At 57.3% G+C, this 17,895-nt stretch overlaps 1 protein-coding gene across 1 annotated transcript in view; it reads right to left on the reverse strand.

The window, feature by feature from the left end:
- The window catches only part of PRDM16 (PR/SET domain 16), a 360,059-nt gene that overhangs the window by 234,725 nt on the left and 107,439 nt on the right, over window positions 1–17,895 (reverse strand). Inside the window, exon 2 of the mRNA XM_055261783.2 lies at window positions 9,627–9,976. Coding sequence (XP_055117758.1) covers window positions 9,627–9,976 — 350 coding nt within the window. The remainder of the gene's footprint in view (window positions 1–9,626; window positions 9,977–17,895) is intronic.

Genomic DNA, 17,895 nt, shown 5'->3' on the forward strand with positions numbered 1-17,895 from the left:
CTGTGCCTCTCCCACCTGGCGGGAGCCTGGCTGCCCCCAGTGAGCTCCTGCCGGGGTCACTGAGTGGGACCCACACCTGCCTCCAGGCCCCTGCGTGGACAAACCTGGGGGCTGGGAGCTATTTCTTCCTTCTCAGCCCCAGGTTCCCCTGTCAGAGCGAGGGTGGCTGTGTCCTAATCACAGCACAGCTGGGAGGGTCCCAGTGTAGACAGAGCCTCACAGAGACCAGGGCACATGACAGGTGCCCACCAGGCCCACACAGAGGCCACATGCCTCTGTCACACTCCCTTCATGTCCAAAAGAAAGGGAGGAAGGAAAAGGGCAGGAGGCTCCAGAGCACCCTGTTGTCACAGGGATCCTTGAGGGACCTAGGGGGAGGCTGGGCCACGCCCCCACGCAGAAGCCCTTCTCCCTCCTGCTTCTGGCAAAACCCTAAAGACGTTTTCAGGCTGGCAGCCCTGATGATGTTTTCAGGTCTCCTGATACAAGCGGCCGGTTCCTGAGTAAGGGTGGGCTCTGGGTGTCACTGGGACAGGGGGGCGGGGCGTTTGGGATGCGATTGGCAAAATACTATTTAAGAAGTTGGTATTCATAGATGTCTCTCGAATATGAAAAGAAAATATTTATTTCCTTTTTCGCTTGTGAATCAGAATGCTCTATTTAAAGAAAGTCCCCTCTGCTGGGCTGCAGCGGAGTTATTACCCCTTAAGGAAGTAAAGGAGAGCTATCAGGGAGGTATTCTTAGTCATTCTCTGTCCTTTTTTCTAAAATTCCTTATATACCCGTGCCTCCGAGCCGGGCCGAAGATAGTGCAGGATTTCATGGCATTCTTGGGCTAAAAACGTCTAGGGCTGATGTCACGGTGCCAGGGGAAATGGGAGGCCTGTGCTGTGACTCCTTCACGGCACTGCTGGCTGCTCCCAGAGCAATGCCGAGGCCCGTGGGTTTCTCTGCATCCCTGTCCCCATGGTGGCCTCAGGCTCCGCACCATCCCACAGGGCCCCGTCTCTCTCCAAATCCCCATACTGTGTGCCTCGCCGGGCTGCAGGGTGCTGGCTCCACGGGAACACTCCTCAGAGCATCCACTGGCCGGCGCGCTCACGGTTTTAGACGTGCCATGTTAGGCCTCCATAGAAATATCCAGAAGCTCCTGAGTGGGGAAGCACGGCTGAGCTTCCTGGCCTCACGCAGAACTCTCCACGCAGAGTGGAGCAGCAGAGGCGCCCAGAGCCAGGCCACATGCCAGGGCCGAGCCCACCCAACCGTGGGGGTGGCCTGGGCAGTGGAGCGTGTGTCTGGGAACCTTGGAGAGAAAGGGCAGACCAGGAACGAGTTTTGGCGTTTAGATGATAAAATGTGGGACTGAGAATACCAAGTCCTAATGTGTGGCGATCAGACGGTGGCGTGTGGCGGGGAGACGGTGGTGTGTGGTGGGGAGACGGTAGCCGGATGCCGCAGTGTCCAACCTTGATATTATCAGACCTGCCCCAGCCTCCCTCCCTGAGACTCCAGCCTATGCCGAGGTCCCCAGCACCTGATGTGGTCTGCCCCTTCCCCTCTGTTGGAATTTAAAGGATAAGGCATAATAGGGTGATCTAAGAGCTCAGCCAATGAGCACCGGCTGCCCCCACAGCAGGCCAACAAGGAGGGCTCATGGCGGGGCTCAGCTCCAGGGTGAAAGGGGCACGGGAGAGACAGAAGGAAGCGCCCTGCACCGGGAGGTACCAGTGAACACCTCTGCAGGACCGAGATGAGCCAGTCGTCTGCTGAGTGACTAAATGCCCTCAACAACCATCCTAAATAGCCCCTCAGCGTGCACTGAGCATTGTGGAAGGCCGGATGAGTGCTTTGGGAACCCTTGTTCCTCAGCCCTCCCACCTGTCCCTTGCCGGGCAGTCTGGTGCAGGTGCCAGACAGGACATCCAGGCGGGCTCTCCACTCCTCCTTTCTAGGTCAGCTGCTCTGGGACCAGGCCGTAAATTAGGATCTCCTGGGAGTTTTCACATGCCTGATGCCCGAGGGGTGTGCCAGGACTTCGGGTCTGACACTGGGACGTTCCTGGGCAAACAGGGAGGTTGGTCGCCCTCCCTGGCCCCAGCCCAGCATCTCCGAGGCAGGCCTGGCACCTGTATTTCCCATGCTCCCCAGGCGACACCAACACGCAGTGAAGGGGAGCCCGCAGCCCCCAGCCTCTGCCCTCTGGTCTCAGACACCCGGGAAAGACTTGGGAGCTTTCCTGACCACCCTCTCCCCCAGTACAGACCGACATGTGGGAGGGGTACTCACTCTTATATTTTTCTACCCACTCAGCGACATTGTTGGGGGGCGGGGGCTTGCACCTCCTCCCTGGCTGGGTGGGCGCACTTCTCAGAATATGCCTGAGCCGTGGGAGCTCCCTGGGTTGAGCCTTCCTTGCCTGCCATCCTGGGGTTCCCCAGAGCCGGATGGGATGGAGAGTCCGGAGGTCCATGGCTGTGGACAGCTCCAGGGGTGCAAAGGGAGCACCCAGCCCACTGAGCAGTGGGCGCTGGACACACAAGTTCTGCTTCTACAGAGGAGGGCTATGTCAAACACTTCTGGGTTCAAACCAGCCTCTGGTGGCTGGCAGGTGCCCCTTCTTCCTGAATCTCAGAGCCATGAGGCAGCCTGGAGATCTCCTAGGAATGGCTAGACCTGGCACTGGTGGGAGCTGCCGCTCCATTCCCTTGGGGGCCGGGCAGGAGCCTGAAGCCTCAGGAGATCAGCCCTGGAGGTGGGGCGGGCAGGAAGGCAGCGCATCCTTCCACAGCTGCAGGGAACATTGGTGACTCTCCCAATGCCTGCAACACACCCAGAGCTGCCCCCTCGTAAGCTGCTGCATCTGCTGGGTACTCGTCGTCTGGCTGCTGCGTCTGCTGGGTACTCGCCGCCTGGCCTCTGCGTCTGCTGGGTACTCGCCGTCTGGCCACTGCATCTGCTGGGTACTCATTGTCTGGCCGCTGTGTCTGCTGGGTACTCGCCGTCTGGCCGGGTCCTTCCTAAACTCAGCTGTGCACATGAATCACCAGGGATCTCGCTCAATTGCATGTGGTTACTCAGTGAGTCCGGGAGGGGGGCCAATGTTCTTCATTTCCAACAAACCTGCAGGGAGGCCAGCACTGCTGGCTCAGGGACCACACTTTGAGCACCGAGGGTCCTTATGGCAACAAGGCAGCCAGGTGTGTCTGTCTCTGGGTTGATCTTGGTTTCCTGTTTGCTCTTGAGGCCACAGGGACTGAAAGGGACTGAAGCAGAGTCCCAGGAGCCTCTACAATCCCTCCTGGGCAGGAGCTGAGGCTTGGTTAAAACAGGGTCGCTTTTGCCTGGGCTCAGACTTGTGGCCAAGCTCACCTTGGTTCCCCAGCCCAGGACCCACGGAGGGGTCTAAGTCCAGCTCCTGTACCAGCACCAAGCCCCGCCCACTGCCATGAAAACTGTAGAAAGGCGGAGCCTCCAATAAGACCTGCTACTTCCCCAAACCCAGTCCAGAAGCCACATCCTTCATGAAGAGATCGCCCAGTCGGAACATGAGCAGGCCAGAGCGTGAGGTCTGGATGGAGGGGCTGACTCTTTAGGGTCTCCTCCTAACACCCTGAGCCTGGTCATTAATCCAGAGCCTGGAAGTGTCTCTCCAGGATCTTCTGGCTCAAAATCTAGCCGGAACTCCCAGAGAAGCAAGGCCCGCAGGCACCCAACCTGCATGCCCCAAGAGAGCCAGCTCCAAAAGCTACCGAGCCCAGAAGGGCTGGCGACACGGATGACCCCCATCCTTAGAGGCCAAGGCTCTGTCTAGGACTTTAGGCAAAAATTAAGCTGTGGGGGCTATTTGTGTGTGCAAGCTCACACACAATCTCCTGCAGCAAATCATGTTAATATTTGCTGGTGAGAGGACGTTCAGGAGGAAGGGAGAAGGGATTGGGGTTTGTGTGTGGGAAGGGGTGGCCTGGGTGATTCCCTGCCCTACCCTGTGGACCTGGCCACATCACAAACACCCTGGAGCAAATTTGCCATTGCCCCTCCTGCCATCGGACTGAACTGGGTCTCAGCACTTGGGGTCCTCCAGTGCTCCCTGGTACGTGGGGAAGCTGGTTCTGGGTACTGTATTTTTTTTTTTTTTTTTTGAGATGGAATCTCACTCTGTCACCCAGACTGGAGTGCAGTGGCGTGATCTCAGCTCACTGCAACCTCCACTTGCTGGGTTCAAGCAATTCTCCTGCCTCAGCCTCCCGAGTAGCTGGAACTACAGGCATGCACCACCACACCCACCTAATTTTTTGTATTTTTAGTAGAGACGGGGTTTCACCATGCTGGCCAGGCTGGTCTCGAACTCCTGACCTTGTGATCCACCTGCCTTGGCCTCCCAAAATGCTGGGATTACAGGCGTGAGCCACCATGCCCGGCCTAGGTGCTGCATTTTTATGCCTGCCTCATGGTGCCTTTAAAAGCCCATCATGGACATTTGTGAAGCCCGATAGCACTGTCCCTCCTGCTGTCCCAGGGAGCCAGATGCCTGGCTGGGCTGCCCTCACCCCGCTCCATCGTCATCCTATCACTTGGGACCAAAATGGACCTGCAAATGTGTTTCTCATTTCTCCCACTCAGGAACAGAAGAGCATCAGTATTCCAAATACATGTAGGGGGACAGGCCTGTGTCCACAGAAGAGGTTTTACTTCCTTGCAAATCCTGCCTTTCTTCAAGGCTGGGCGTTTGGGATAAAATTCCATATTACACGTGAGGACATTTCTCATCTTCTCAGAGTGCAGGCTGTACTTGCTGTCACCCATCCCTGGCTGCTGTGTAGCTCCTGGCCCACAGGGGAGACTGGCAGGTCCCGGCCCTGCCAAAGGCTCTCAGTGGGCTCTGGGGACCCAGGAGGCACCGGTTTGGGGGTCCCATGATGGCAGTGCCAGGGAATTGGTGTGGCCCAAGGCATCTGGGCTGACCCTAGAGCTTCCCACAGGCCCTGGCCCAGATACAGTGCATTTGTTGATTGAACAAATAAACACACATTAATATTCAGTAAATAACACCGGGGGTGAGGTCGTCCACTTCAGTACATTCTTCAAATAATTGAAACCCCATCAATTCACATTAACATTTTTCACCTGGCCTCTTCAGCAGAGGCAGAGGCACTTACTCATCAGTGTTCTGATTACAGGCGGGGCCGCTGATGCCTTCGAGAGCCTTTCTGGGGAGACACAGTCAACAAAGCAACAAGCAGACCTTGGGTAGGAGACAGCGGTGGATGCAGTGAGCAAAGTGCCCCCAGTGCCTCCCCTGGGGGTCCTTCGGGATCCCACCCCAGCAGGCCCCGAGCTGCAGGGCCCTGGACACACAGCTGAAGGCCCAGCCGGGGGCAGGTGGCCTCCCCAGTGCCTCACCCACGGCCTCCTCCCTCTGGGCTGTCACCGGGCAGCCACCTCTTAATTAGCAAAATAAACAGCATGATGATAAATGTCACGATTTACTCAACAAATGATGAAAATCATTGTTTTTGCAGACCCCAGGGAGAGCGAATGTGCTCACGGGTGATTCCCTCCAGGCAGGTGGGCTTCGGTGGTGGCAGGCGGGGTGTGGTATTTGGGAAGAGACTGAGCCCGGCTGTGTCCAGACGGCGGAGGCCAGGAATTTTGGGTGCCCTTCCTGACAACCCCCTCCCTGAGATGAAGCCCAGGGGGCCGTTTCCACACCCCTGGGGCACACACACGGCCATGCACAGAGTGAGCCCCCAGGTCGGGGGTGGGGCATCTGACTCAGGGCACATCTCAGGATGCCCCACAGCACCGAGGAACAAAGTGGGTTTAGTCAGTGACTATTCCTAATACACAGGAGGGAGAGAGGGGGGGACAGCCCTCCCCAGTCAGTGTCAGCCTCAGTGTAGAAGGAATGCAAGCTTCTAACCAGCGACTGAGGCCGGAGGAAACTCAGCTCTTGACCCCCAGCCTCATTCCTGCGTTGCTAACAGAAATCTCCCGTTTGAAGTCAGGATGCCCCACGACCTTGAACCCAAAGCTCGTGGGTGCCTCACGTGCTGCCCGCCCCGTCCCTCGTCCCCAGGGAGTCGTGCTATCATCTACATCAGCCCCACGTCAGGGAGAGAAGAGCCCCCGACCCTCCCCAGTCATCCCAAAGCCAAGTGTTGCCTGGCACTGTGTCTCTTGCTATAAAAAGGGAAAGGAAATTCGACCTTCTGATTTTATTTCAATTGAATTGTCCAGGACAAAAACTTTGTTCTCAGAGTAGAAAGAAAATGGTTTCCATGGTGTCCCAAAATGACAGTAAGAATAATCCACATGACTTTTATTTCAAACCTGTCCTTCAAGAGATGCACACCCTGTTCCTGCAGGGGCTGCTGCCTGGCGAGATCCCTTTGCTCACGCCACTCCCAAACCCCCTCTCCTCCAGGGGAACCCCGCTTCTGAGCTCAGAGTGGCCACAACACCGTGCTCCTGGCCACCACGGAGGGAGGCCAAAATGACACCAATCCTTCTCAGATTTTGCTTATCTTTGCTAAAATATCTTTACTTGTTCTTTTTCGGTAAATAAATACCATGGACATTACAGTAAAGTCAAATCACTCTGATTCGTAACACTTAATTACCAGTGTGAAAGTGAACAATTATATATATGAAATTCAGGACCATCAGAGATGACATGCATGCATGGGCTGTCCCAGGCCTGACCTGGGATCTGGCTGGTGTGATGCTAGCACCCATTTTTCTCTGTCCCAGGCCTGACCTGGGATCCTGCTGACGTGACGCTGTCACCCATGTTTTTCTCTGTCCCAGGCCTGCTCTGGCCGAGCTCACTGCAGGGCATGGAGGGGAAGGGCTTGCAGGGCCGCTTGTTGGTGTGAGTGGCTTGGGAAGGGGACTCAGCAGAAGGTCCTTCTCATGTCTGGAACTACAGAGGGATCCCAGCCCTGAAGCCTGGTGTTCCTGTCCCGTCTAAGGCCCCTGTTCACAGCACTCGGAAGACAGGCCAGGCAGTTGGCAAGAGGAAGAAATCCTCAGAGAAAGAGTCACCCGCAAGTCACTTCTCCCTCTAGGGCCACCTCAGGGAAGGCAAAAACCAGGGGGAAACGGCAATCAGCTCTTTCGGGACAGGTGGAAAATTCTGGGAAGGCTGCTTAAGGGGAAGATGTCAGTTTTCCTGCCCACAGGCCCCAACTGAGGTGGCTGGAGGTGGGGAGAAACCTCCTTGATTGACGGACATCATTCATTTCAGGCAGATGTGGCTGCCACCTAATTCCCGCCCCCTGCTTCCTCCTCTCCCTCCTTCTCAGAGGAGGTGGTGGCTTCCTGCCCAGTTCCAATGTCAGCTCCCAAAGGCACCGACGCACATGGCTGCCCCCCACCCTATCTGATAGAAGCAACAAAACTCAAAGGTGGTCCCAAAGCCAGGGAGTCGGTGCCCGAACTCACAAGGAAAACAAGGTCAGGCAAGGTCTTGCTGGGTGCGCAGGAAGCACCAATTGAGGGCATCGGGGGGGAGAGTAAATACTTCTAAGCGCCGGCAGGAGGGGTATCTGTCAGGTGGCCACCGTGGAACAAAGCCCTCTGCAGAAATGGGAGGTGCGCCGTGAGGAAAGCGCGTTCCCTCACGTACACACACACCCGGGATAAACACACCACAAAGTCAACAGGCACCGGCAGGCAGCGGCGCAGCCTGCACCGGGCCTGGCACTATGCGGACATCGTGATACGGGCCCTTTCTTTAAAAAAAAAAAAAAAAAGCAAATAGAAACTTGTATCAGAGTAGACAAGAACAAAGTCACCTGAAGGTCATCCAAAGTGCTACCTGCAGGGCCCCTGGACCTCTCACATCCACAAGCCACCTCCTAATTAAACAGTCCAGACCTTTCTAAGTGTGACGAACAAACACCCTTGAATTCCTCTCCCACACACCACGCAGGGCGGGACAGGCCACTTCTGCCAAAGTTACTTCCACTGCACAGCCAAAGACGAATATTGCTAGAAAAATGCTCTCCTTGGTCCCATGAGGGGACTGTAGGGCCATGAAGCTGGGCAGTGTCTCCACCGAGGTCTTCGACTCCAAACTCTCTCCGTGTCCTGCCTCACTGGGGCCCCTGGCCCCTGGCCAGTCTCTCCCGAAGGTGACCCGACCTTGGGCCCACACAGACTGTCCTCTGCCTCTCTATGGGGGGGTACACCCATTCCACAGGGGCTGCCCGTAGAGCTGCAGCTTCAACCCTGCTGGACGGCTGCGGACTCTGCCATGCGTTTCTTCAGGCACCGGGACCCCCACAGCACTGTAAAGGGCAGGGAGGCTTTAAGCTGACACTCAGGGAGCAGCTCCTGAGTCCCCCTATATCCTTGACAAGGAGCTACACAGGACTCTGTGAGCTACCAAGGACCACATCTGCCTTCTGGGAGCTGCCAAGGTGCCCTGGTCTCCTTGCCCAGGGAGGATGCACTCAGCTCTGCAGGGTTCGGGCAGCCTCTGGCCCGCAGGCTGGCAGTGTTCTTACAAAGGGCTCTTAATGCCCCCAGCCCAGGGAGGTGCTCAAGGGCTGCTGGTGGCCACAGGAACCTCCCCAGGGCCTATCTGAGTTGGGACAGGCCTGATAGTGAGCATGGACCTGGCTGGGGACTTCTCCAGAGCCACGAGCGGCCAGGAGAGCAGGTGGGCAAGACGCAGGACCCTGCCCCCACCCATCTGGGGGTCCTCTTCCCCGCTCAGGCCATTTGCCCATGAGGAGCCCACCTCTATCCGGGCACTTCAGAGGCTGGGAGGCACAGGGGGAATCCGACTGGTGTTCCCATTTTCCACCCAGGCAGGGGCCCTGCCAAAAATACCACTGACAATTGGCTGTGTGGGGCCGGCAGAAAGGCCAGGGCCCACCATGAAGTGCACTTTGTGTGGGGGAGTGGGGCTCTTAGTCCCCGTAGGACCACTCGAGAGCCCCCAACACCGGGGCCTAGCGTCCCTCACAACCTGGGCAGGACGCTCTGGGTGCTCCCCTCTCAGAGCCGTCCCAGTGACGCCCTCTCTCCTGACCCCTGCAGCAGGATCACCAGGCCAGCCTCAGACCCTCAAGGCCAGTCACGTTGTGGTGGGAAAATTTAAACAGCCAGCCATCCCCCCTGGCAGGATGGGGCCTGTGCCCCTGGAGTTGGAGAAGCTGAGGCTGCTCTTAGGCCACTGGCTGACCGGGGCAGGCAGGGAAGGTGGCAGCCGGGGCAGCGTGGCCACCAGGTATGATTTGTGACCGCTCCACACTGCCCTGGCCTGGAATGAAGCCCTGGAGTGCAGCCGCCTGTTCTGGGACTTCCTATTAATCTCCCTGCCCTGCCGCGATGGCGTGTTCGCGCCTGGGATCCGGCGGGAAGCACGGATGTTTGAAGACATGAGCTCATGACAGACATTTCCGGGAGAGAGTGGGCGTGGCCCACGAGGACCTCTGATGCTTTCTGCGTCGCGTCAGGCGAGCTGCAGGATAAAATAGGCTGGGAAATGTGACATTTGAACGCTCTCTCTGGCCGCGCCTCCCGCCTCGGGCAGTGGCTGCTCAGCTCCCCTTTATAAATAGATTGAACACAAGATAAATGGCCGTGATCAATCATGCTCAGGCGCAATCGCTCACCTCCCATCCGAAGTCCGTCTCCTTTGCCGCCGCCCGGGGCACCACCATGCAGGGGCCCAGCCTCTCCCCGGCTTCCATCTTCCTCTTGGCCCAGACCCCCAGGCCAGCCCCTGGGATAGAGGACTCGCGGAGCTCGAAGTCTGGTGGGATCGGAATGTCTTCAGGAATGTAGACAGGGGCCTCATACGGCGAGCCCTCCTTGGGGGTGAAGTCCTCGCTGGTGGGGAAGGGGGACGGTGGCCCCACAGGGATGGGCGACATGGCACTGTCCTCGGCCTCGTCCTCTGCGCTGTGACTGGCCAGCAGGTCTCGGTTGGGCTCATACATATTATTTACAACGTCACCGTCACCTAAAGGAGACAACACAGTGTCAACCTCTGTAGCACATGCCCCACCCAGTGTGTACAGCTCAGGGAGCGCCCGGGACTCGGGCGACAATGGGGACTGAGGGTGCTCAGGGGCCCAGAAGGGCCGGCTGCCATCCCTGCCCAGGAGATGCTGCCTCCACTCTGCCCTGAGCCCAGCTGCCATCACTCGATGTCAGAGGCTCCAGGGGATGGGATCCTACAAGGCTCCTTTGGGGCCAACATTTCTGATGGGATGGCACATCCTGGCACACCCTGGCTCACCCACCCTGGCTCCCACAGCCACCTGAGGATGCGCCGGCTGGTCCTGCCCTAGGGGAACTAGGGAAGGAGCTGCCTGTGCTTTGCAAGCTTGGGGACAGCCGGTGAAGCTGTCACATGTGGCGGCTGACCCAAGGCTGGCTGATGGTGAAATATTTGCACCGGAACATTCCAAATGTCCTCTGTAGCCTTGGAAATCAGGGATGGCAAAGTCCTAATTGCCTGGGAGGACTCAGAATTTGGGTGAATGTGAAATGTGCTCAGTGCTGCTTCCCTGCACTTAGGCCACAGCCTGGACATCCCTGTACTTGGGCCACAGCCTGGACATCCCTGCACTTGGGCCGCAGGCTGGACATCCCTGCACTTGGGCCGCAGGCTGGACATCCCTGCACTTGGGCCGCAGCCTGGACATCCCTGCACTTGGGCCGCAGGCTGGACATCCCTGCACTTGGGCCGCAGCCTGGACATCCCTGCACTTGGGCCGCAGCCTGGACATCCCTGCACTTGGGCCGCAGGCTGGACATCCCTGCACTTGGGCCGCAGGCTGGACATCCCTGCACCTGGGCTGCAGCCTGGACATCCCTGCACTTGGGCCGCAGCCTGGACATGCACTGGGGTAGGGCCGGCTGGGTCTTTGGGAGGCTCATGGAAGTTCCTGATGATCTTGACACAGGCGAGGAACAGGCCTGCTGAGATCATGGATATCGGAGTCATGGGGCCCCAGGTCACTGAACTGAACAATAAGCGGATGCCCAGTTTGTCTGTCTGGGGTAGGCCTTTGTGGTCCGTCCTAAGAGAGGGTGGGTGACAAGATCGTGCGTGCAGCTGAAGATATACCAGAGTATAGCCCGAGGCACAGGGGGAGATGGGCAGGGCGAGGAGGAGTCCGGACAGGAAGAAAAGCAAAGCCCTCCACCCAGTGCAGCCAAACCAGGACTCAGGCAGGCGAATGTTCACGGTGGCAGATTCACCATCGCCAGAAGGCAGAAACAGCCCAAACGTCCGTCTGCGAGGGAATGAAGGAACGGATGAGTAGTGGATGGTACCTCCCCTCCCCAAGGAGGAAGGCAGCCTGGACCAGCCCCAGATATGCGGCACTCAGCGTAGGAAGCTGATGCAGAGGGTCACACCTGTGGCACCACCCTCCCCAAGGAGGAGAGCGGCCCTGGCACGCGCAGCCTGGACCAGCCCTGGACATGCGCCAGTCGGCGTAGGAAGCCCATGCAGAGGGTCACACCTGCCTGGCGGCGTTTAGACGACTCATCCAGCACAGGCCCCCAGAGACAGACGCAGATGGGAGATTTCGGGGACCGGGGTGGGGGTGACGGCGAGAGGCCCAGGTCTCCTTTCGGGGTGATGAGGTGTCTGGAAACTAGAGAGGGGGTGTTTGCACTGCTGGGGGAACGGCTCAGTGCCGCTGAATCGCCCCATTTACAGCGGTTGAATTCTGCCTCCATAACATAAAAAAGGCAGGCGCGAGTGTTAGGTGGGGAGCCGCGGGAAGGGGCAGGCGGTGGGGTGAGCTCCGTCACCCTGACCTGATCTAGATCTTTCCACGAAAGCCCCTCCTTCTGTGGCTGCCTCGAGGACCCATGAAAGCGACTGGACCCCGGTCCTGCTGGCCCTCGCCTCCCGGCCCCCGACCCGCACCCTGTGGTTGGCTGGGGAAACAGAAGCCTCTCTAAGGAGACCAGAAATTTTAAGTACAGGAAAAATGACTTCAGATTCCTCACACTGGTTGCAAACAGATCAGCACAAGAAGTAGCAAAATGCTTTCTTTCAAAAGAAACCAAAGTCTTGGGGGGAAAAGTCGTAAGGAAAACACTTATTTAATTTATCAGCATTCAGAGAAGTAATTATTATGTTTTAAGTGGCCAACGGGTCCTTTCTAATTGACGCGGCGGATCCTTTCAGAGACGCAGCCACAGAACTGCCGCTGTTGTTCCTCCGCCCTAAAGACCTGAAGTTGTTTAGGTTTGAAAGAACACCCCCATAACCCCCGCCCCACTGACTGTGTGCAGCAGAAAGGTAAATTGGGGGGGCGGGGTAATTAACATGGCATCTTATTATTCGGAACTGGTAACTGCACGGAGCTCGCAAACAAAGTCGGGTTGGAGGCCGAAGCTCCCTCGATGCACTCCTTAACTCCTTTCGGGCGTGGGCGCCTCTTCCTGAAGGACAAGTAGGAATTAGAACCCCAGGTGTTTCTGGGAGTTCCGCTGGAGCCCGAAGCGGGCAGCGTCCGCATCAGGCGCATATCCGTTGCAGGGCTCCGTTTAAAACATGGCTTTTTTCTGTTTGAATTCTACTTCCCAAAACCCCTGACCCGCTGGAGGAAAATCAGCGCTTTAAGGGCATGTTTAATTTACTGGCCAAGCAAACAACTTAGGAGAGAAAGGTAGTGTTTCCTGCTGATTAAAGGCAGGCCTGTGCATCGGGCCCCCGGCCTCCCTTCCCCGGCGGTCACGGGGTTAAGCGATTGCCCGCAGCCTCCAGGAAAAACCCGTTTCATTTTGCTGTCCCTGTTGCTGGGGGAGAGGGAGCTCTTCTTTCAAGGGTGGGTGAGAGGAGGGCTAATTAGTATGCAGAAAACATTTTGAGAAAATGAGGTGCAGAGAACAGCCCTGAAGCCTGGAGAAAGCAGGAAGCCTGCAATGGAGGCTTCAGCAGGGCCTTGGCCCACAAACCGCTCGCTCTCCTGCGCAGAGGCTCCATCAGATCAGGCACAAATCACTCGCTCTCTGGGGTCCCCGGGGCAACCAGAGCCGGGAGATCAGAGTCAGCCCTTCTCCGCCCTGAGCTCCAGCCAGGATGCCCCTGAGAGGGTCAGCAAGGTCAGGAGGCTGCCCGACCCTCTACCCTGCTGGACAGGCTTGTTCTGGACGTGGGCATCTTTTCACTGAGGTCCCGAGACCCTACCACCCAGGCCTCTGTGACAGGGGTGTGCATTTCCGGCAGGCACTCTCTTGCAGGTCAGCATGCAGGGCCAGCATCGTGTATGACTTTGGAGATGTAGGCTGGGTAACAGCATGCGACTGACTTGTCGGGAGACCTGACATCCTTTATTTGGGATTTGCCATGATCTCATTCCAGGGTACTGAGGCCATCATTTCTAGAATTTCTATGGGGAGACCTATGGAATTATAAAAGCAAGGAGGGGGGTGGGGAGGCAGGGCGCTCAGGAGGGAAGAGGCGGACTTGGCTGGCAGGGAGCTGAGTGACCCCGAGTCGGGGCCAAGGCCGTCCCTTTCTGCCCGTGAAGCACCTGCCGAGCTGCCAGTTCCAGCCAAGTCTGTGTTCTCGGGGATCTTCACGGAGAGGCCCCACTTTGAGTCTTGTCACACACACGTATGAGTGATCATCATTTGATCGCATAATACAGGTCACGGAGGTGAAGAAACCCTGCTGCCGCCCCGGGCTGGGACACAGACCGAGCTGACTGGGAGCTCATGGTGACCTCGGCCCCTCACACTGCCCCTGGGATCCACCACAACTCTTGGTTTAGGGCTGCGTCTCATTCAGCCTCACAGTGGGAGCCTTCTGCACCCCTCACCTACGCTATAGGAAATGATCCTGGAACAGAGGCCACCCCCACCATCTCCCAAGAGAGCCATATCTAGAAAGCAAATCTATGGCCAGGGTTTTGGGGTCTGGAGAGAGAGAGAGAAGAGGCCACAGATCAGGACCACTGTGCTAAACCGGCCAGGACAGGAGCCCAACAGCCAACAGGGGATCCCTCACCACCGTCCACCTGCCAGGGCCACGAGAGCCGTGCCCTCAGAGGGGGATTATCAACACGACCACCCCTTCCCCGCAGGCCGAGCGCCGAGCGGCTCTGTGGCAGGGATGGGCAGATTTCAGCCTAGATTCTTGGCCAGAGGGAGTCCAAGGGGTTTTTTCGGAGTCGGTATCTGCCTGGCTGTGCTTCCTCCTTCATGATGTGGTTTTAAGGAGAAGCCATGAGGCCTGCAGGCCCCACTGGGCAGGAAAGAGGCACCGTGCGGCGGCTGGCAGGGAAGGGCGGCCCCCAGAGTGCGTGTGAATGTGAGCATCCCATGCATATCCGTGTGTAAGCGTGTGTAAGACCGTGTAAGCATGTGACCGCGTGTGTAAGCATCTGACTGCATGTGTAAGGCCATGTGTAAGACTGCATGTGTAAGCATGTGTAAGACCATGTGTAAGACTGCGTGTATAAGACTGCGTGTGTAAGGCCGTAAGACTGCATGTGTAAACGTGTAAGACTGTAAGACTGTGTGTGTAAGACTGTGTGTGTAAGACTGTAAGACTGCGTGTGTAAGACTGTGTGTAAGACTGCATGTGTAAGACCGTAAGACTGCATAAGGCCATGTGTAAGGCCGTGTGTAAGGCTGCATGTGTAAGACTGTAAGACTGCATGTGTAAGACTGTGTAAGACTGCGTAAGACTGTGTGTGTAAGACCGTAAGACTGCGTAAGACTGCGTGTGTAATGCCGTGTGTAAGACTGCATGTGTAAGACCATAAGACTGCATGTGTAAGACTGTGTGTGTAAGACCATGTGTAAGACTGCGTGTGTAAGATTGTGTAAGGCCTGTGTAAGACTGCGTGTGTAAGACTGCGTGTGTAAGGCCGTGTGTAAGACTGCATGTGTAAGGCCGTGTGTAACGCCGTAAGACTGCGTAAGACCATAAGACTGAATGTGTAAGACTGTGTGTAAGACTGCGTGTGTAAGGCCGTGTGTAAGACTGCGTGTGTAAGGCCGTGTGTAAGACTGCATGTGTAAGCAGAGGGCCTGGTTGGGAACCTGCAAAGATGTCCAGGGCAACCTCAGCTGACCCCAGCCTCTATGCGGCCTCTGGGTTGGGAAACGCTGTTGTCTTCTGTCTGGAGACCCCTCAGGAGGAAGGGTCTCCCCTCTGCTGGATGAGGGGCTGAAGTTCGGGCCCCCTTGCCTCCCTCCCTCAAGGGCAAGGCAGCAAATGGCACTCGGCTGCCCCAGGCTGCCCTCGTCCAGGCCCCATGCGGGTTCCCTGGGGGCCTCCTGATGCCGGCCTGGGTCTTTACTTCTGCGGCCCTCGGGCCCTGTGGGGACTCGGTCCCACCCAGCTGCACACCTCTCTATGGGGCCAAGATGTGGTCCTGGAGATGCCCAAAATGGGACCCACTGGGGGAAACTGCGCCAAGGGCAGGCTGGTCTCTACGCCGCATTTCTTACAACTGCACACATAGCTACGTGATTTCAAGGAACATTTCAGTGAAAAGAACACCCACTCCAAAAATCCACGGTTCCTTACTCCACCTGTGTGCACATGGATGCGTGATTACTTCCGGCCTGTGAGTTTACAGCAGAACATACTTAATAATTCCTGCCCAGCTCCTAGATACATTGTCTTGGCCTGGGGGGGTGGGAGGAGCTGCTTAAAACAAACAAAAACAAAACAAAACACGGAAACAACAGAAACAACTGTGGAGGGTGGCAGTGGGTGCTCCTGATCAACCTGAGAAACACGAGGGAATCCTTTGCTGTGCAGTTCCCTGAAATGTCACATTTCAGAAAACATAAGGTCAAAAGTATGAGACGGCAGGGACAGGAAAGTCCAGGGATATGATTCTGCACTGCAAACCACCAAGAACCTTGTCATTCGTTAACTTCTTTGTCATGATGGAGCAAACAAACCCGGTGGCAGCCTGGGGAGGGTCCACCGTGATAGGAACAGGGACCTGGGAAAGCAGGGGTGGCCCCCCACCCCTGTCCTGAATTCCTGTGGGTCCACTCAGGCCATAGATCTCTGGGCTTTGGGAACCGTCCCTCTAACCAGAAAAGCTTGTACGAGATCACTGGGGGCCGGATCACCTTGGAATCTTCCACACCCTCCAAGGAGGCTAGTGCCTGGTGAGCAGGGCAAGGCGGAGGCCAGTGAGGCGCCAGGACACAGGTGCCCGGCCTTGAGAGTGGGCGGCCACTTCAATCTGCACCGTGGTGGCTCGCGGGCCTGCCCTGAGTCCAGATTGGCAGCCAGGTGGGTGCTCGGGGGCCCTTTTCTCTCCCTCATGCTGCCTGATGGATCTGCAACCCCACAGCAGGTTTCTCAGCCTGTTTCCAGGTGTTGGGATGGATGTGACGTCACAGTCTCTCAGGTACCCGCACCCAGCCATGTGGACCAAGCAGTGAGTGGCTCCGGGAGGAGGGTGTGCTCCTCCCTCAGGGGAGCTGCCCACTGTACAGCTGGGGAAACAGGGGCACAGGGGGGTGAAGGAGCCTGTCATCCCCCAGTGAGGGGCTGAGGGCTGGAGCCACACCCACTCGAGTCCACGCTCCCTGCCCCTGGCACCCAGCCTGTCCATGCACTGGGGCACAAGCGCTCTGACCCCAGTCCTGGCCCTGCCGGCCTCTCTGCCTCACCCTAGTCCAGGCGGAACCCTCTTATTTTGGTTGGGATCTGCTACACGTCCCCCACAACCATTAGGCAGAGAAGTCCAGAGGAGAGAGAATGTGTGTGGTGGGCGTCATATGGGCACTTTCAAAACTGGGGAGAGCCCTGGATGGGGTTTGCCTGAGTTCCTCCAAGCCCCTGACAGTAACATCAGGCCTCAAGGCCCGTGAAAGGCGCAGCATCGGGTCACCCCCTTCTCTAAACCCACAGGGCCGGGGCCAGCCCAGGGGAAGGGCTGGGCAAGGTGTCCAGAGCGAGGTGGGACCGGAAGGTTTTAGAGGTCAGGCGGACCCGGCTGTGGGTTTCAGCCCCTGTGGCTCAGGAGTCTGAGTGGAGTCCCTGACAGCAGCCTCTGCATCCCCTGGGGACTTGCTAGAGCTGTAATTCATGGGTCCACCCAGGCCCACTGACCTGGGGCGGGGCTGGTGTGTGAAGGCAATCTGTGCTGCAGCAAAGCCTCCAGGAGGGGTGCCCTCAAGGAGCAAGACCCCCGAGTTTGGGAAGTGGGGGGTGGGGACAGATGGGGAAGTGCTGAGTGACAAGGGTGTATCCTGGGGGAAATAGGGTTTAACACAGAGGCAACTAGGCCTTTCTAAAATGTCAGGAAGATCACCCTGAAAATCTGGACTGAAACGCTTATTGACCTTGAGGTTTTTCAAATAAGTACACACATTTGCCACCCAGCCGGAGAAAAGCAAGCAACAGCCTCCAGCAGCCCTGGCCTCCGGGAGAACAGCAGCTGGGCTGCAAAGCACTTTTCCCATCCAAAGCATTCCCAGGAAGACGTGGCTGTTAAAGAACCACCTCTCCGCAGAGCTCGGTTCTGGGTCTGGGGCTGTGCAAAGGTGAGGGAGGCAGACGGAGGCCTGCGGGAGGGAGGGGAGATTCGCCAAGAATTTCAGAAGGACTGTGTTCGAGATGCCCCTCGCCTGTCTGTGTAGATCTGGACTCCAAAAGCTCCAAGTCTAAAACTGCCCCTGCAACTGCTTTCTCTCATGAAAGGCGTTTTTTATTGAGTGTGAGGGGACCAAACCCTTGCCGTCTTATTGCCACGTGCTCATCTTCTCACCTAATATCGCTGGCAGGGGGAGGATCCACTCCCCAGCCCACCAAACACCGGGCTGTCGTTCTTGTAAAACCCAGCCTTGGCCAAGCCTTGCAAGTCTGTTTTTAACTGCAATCTGCTGCCCAGAGGCAGCCAGACACTGCGGCCTGTTGTCTACCGGAAGGGT

Source organism: Symphalangus syndactylus, chromosome 22, assembly GCF_028878055.3.
Source record: "Symphalangus syndactylus isolate Jambi chromosome 22, NHGRI_mSymSyn1-v2.1_pri, whole genome shotgun sequence".
NCBI classification, from domain to species: Eukaryota; Metazoa; Chordata; class Mammalia; order Primates; family Hylobatidae; genus Symphalangus; species Symphalangus syndactylus.